Source organism: Mastomys coucha, chromosome X (genome assembly GCF_008632895.1).
Source record: "Mastomys coucha isolate ucsf_1 chromosome X, UCSF_Mcou_1, whole genome shotgun sequence".
Classification (NCBI taxonomy): Eukaryota; Metazoa; Chordata; class Mammalia; order Rodentia; family Muridae; genus Mastomys; species Mastomys coucha.
Window position 1 is genome coordinate 154,734,443 of NC_045030.1, and position 1,807 is coordinate 154,736,249.

A 1,807-nucleotide genomic window follows, 5' to 3' on the forward strand; every position below is an offset into this window, starting at 1 on the left:
ATCCTCCTGCCTCTGCCTCCCAAGTGCTGGGATCAAAGACTTGCGCCACCACCGCCCGGCTTCCACAGCTTTATAGTCATGTACATGTGAGACAAATCTTTTCCTCACTTGTTTTTAATTTCATAAAAGTATCCATCAAGGGCCAGGGATATAGCTCATTCAGCAATATGATTGCTTTGCAAGCATGAGGATCTGCTTATGATTCTGAGTAGCCATTAAAAAAATGTAGGGCATGGTGGTACACTTTATAATCTCAGGGCTGGGGATACAGAGACAGGAAGCTCTCTGAGGCTTGTTAGCCAATCAGTCTAGCTGAATTGGAGACTTCTAAGTCAGTAAGAGACCTTGTCTCAAATATAGTCCATGCTTTCTCTGGGGTCGACACCCAAGATTGTCCTTTGTCCCCCTCCCATACAGATGCACTCAGGAATAAAAATGAGTTCATTAGAGGAAAAGTCTGCTTTTGAATCTAATATCTTCCTTCTAGGCTGCTACTAATCTCACTAACCTTTTGGGTGTGAAAACTTTTGATACATGTATTGCTAAACATTTTGAATCTATGCTTTGTTATCAGCATTATCCTGATTTATTAGCTTATTAAATCTGAAGAAACACAAACATAAATTTTACAAACTAATGCTGACATGTAGGGACCAAGTTATTGGAGCATTAACATACAAAAGCATTGAAAGCAGCTTTGCTATACTAACAAAGAGCTGACTTCTCTTTTGCCGTCTTGTTTTTCCATTTTCTCTAAAACCTCTTCTTGAATTATGTTACTTTGTCACTTCCTCTTATGTACGATCTTTCTGGGAATGAAAGGTCTAAATCCCCTTATATTTTGTTAGAGATATGACCATCAATAGCAAAACAGCAGTGATAGCTCCCTGAGTCTACAAGTATAAAGACACTGCAGTTTCTTGTATATTACAAGGACGTAAGATGCTTATTTTTGAGCTAATGGATATGCTAGATGCATGTTGAGACACTTAAGGATAAGGAGAGTTGACAGCTGAGGATTTCTATTCTGATATGAAATAAGATCATTGGGGATTATGATTTGAGAATGATTATCTTTCATGTTATTATTTTTCAGAATTATGCAGCTAATTTAATAATTGCTGTAATCCATGCATTTCAATCTGTAAATTTGTAAAGACCCTTTGTTTGGATGCACTTCAATGGTAGACTTGTGTTTGATCCTCAGCATTGAAAAATAGGGGAAGTGAAAAAGCAAACTAAAAGTGCATGAATTCATTTTTCTGAGACCTGATGTCCAAGTAACTCTTCTGTTTTGGCTCTATCACCAGAATTTCTTCAGGACAACTACTCTGAATATGATCTAGAAGAAACTGGATATTATTGGAAATTGTGTGTGACAGCTATCAATGGCTGTCTTCAAACCCTTAGACAAGGCCCAAGGAATGCCGTAGCCTAATCATTCCAGTTCCTGGCAACAGCTCTTTCCACAGAGTCAACCAAACAGATGGATGAAACTAACAGATGCACTTAGCCAATTTTTCCTAAAATAGTCGATCATTTTCTAAGTTTCTGAAGTCATAAAGCCATATTTAACCTGCCATAATGACAAAGTTTTGTCTATCAATTAACCAAAGATCTTTTTGAAGTAGTTTGTCTCTGGACAAAGTGGGAAACAGTGTACTTCTTTCTTGAGCTTCCAGTTAAGCGAATACTAGGAGATTAGTAAATGATTGTTTTAGCTGGTTATTTGAATAGAGAGCTAGAGTGAGTGGTAGACTTAGCACTTAATGACAGACGAAATGTGAGTGTCAGCACACGTGTAGAA

The 1,807-nt window shown here is 37.6% G+C and overlaps 1 protein-coding gene across 1 annotated transcript in view; it reads left to right on the forward strand.

The window, feature by feature from the left end:
• The window catches only part of Bend2 (BEN domain containing 2), an 83,674-nt gene extending 82,099 nt beyond the window's left edge, over positions 1 to 1,575 (forward strand). Inside the window, exon 16 of the mRNA XM_031383599.1 lies at positions 1,311 to 1,575. Within this exon, the coding sequence (XP_031239459.1) occupies positions 1,311 to 1,438 (128 nt within the window). The 3' untranslated portion in view covers positions 1,439 to 1,575. The remainder of the gene's footprint in view (positions 1 to 1,310) is intronic.
• Positions 1,576 to 1,807: the final 232 nt, after the last annotated feature.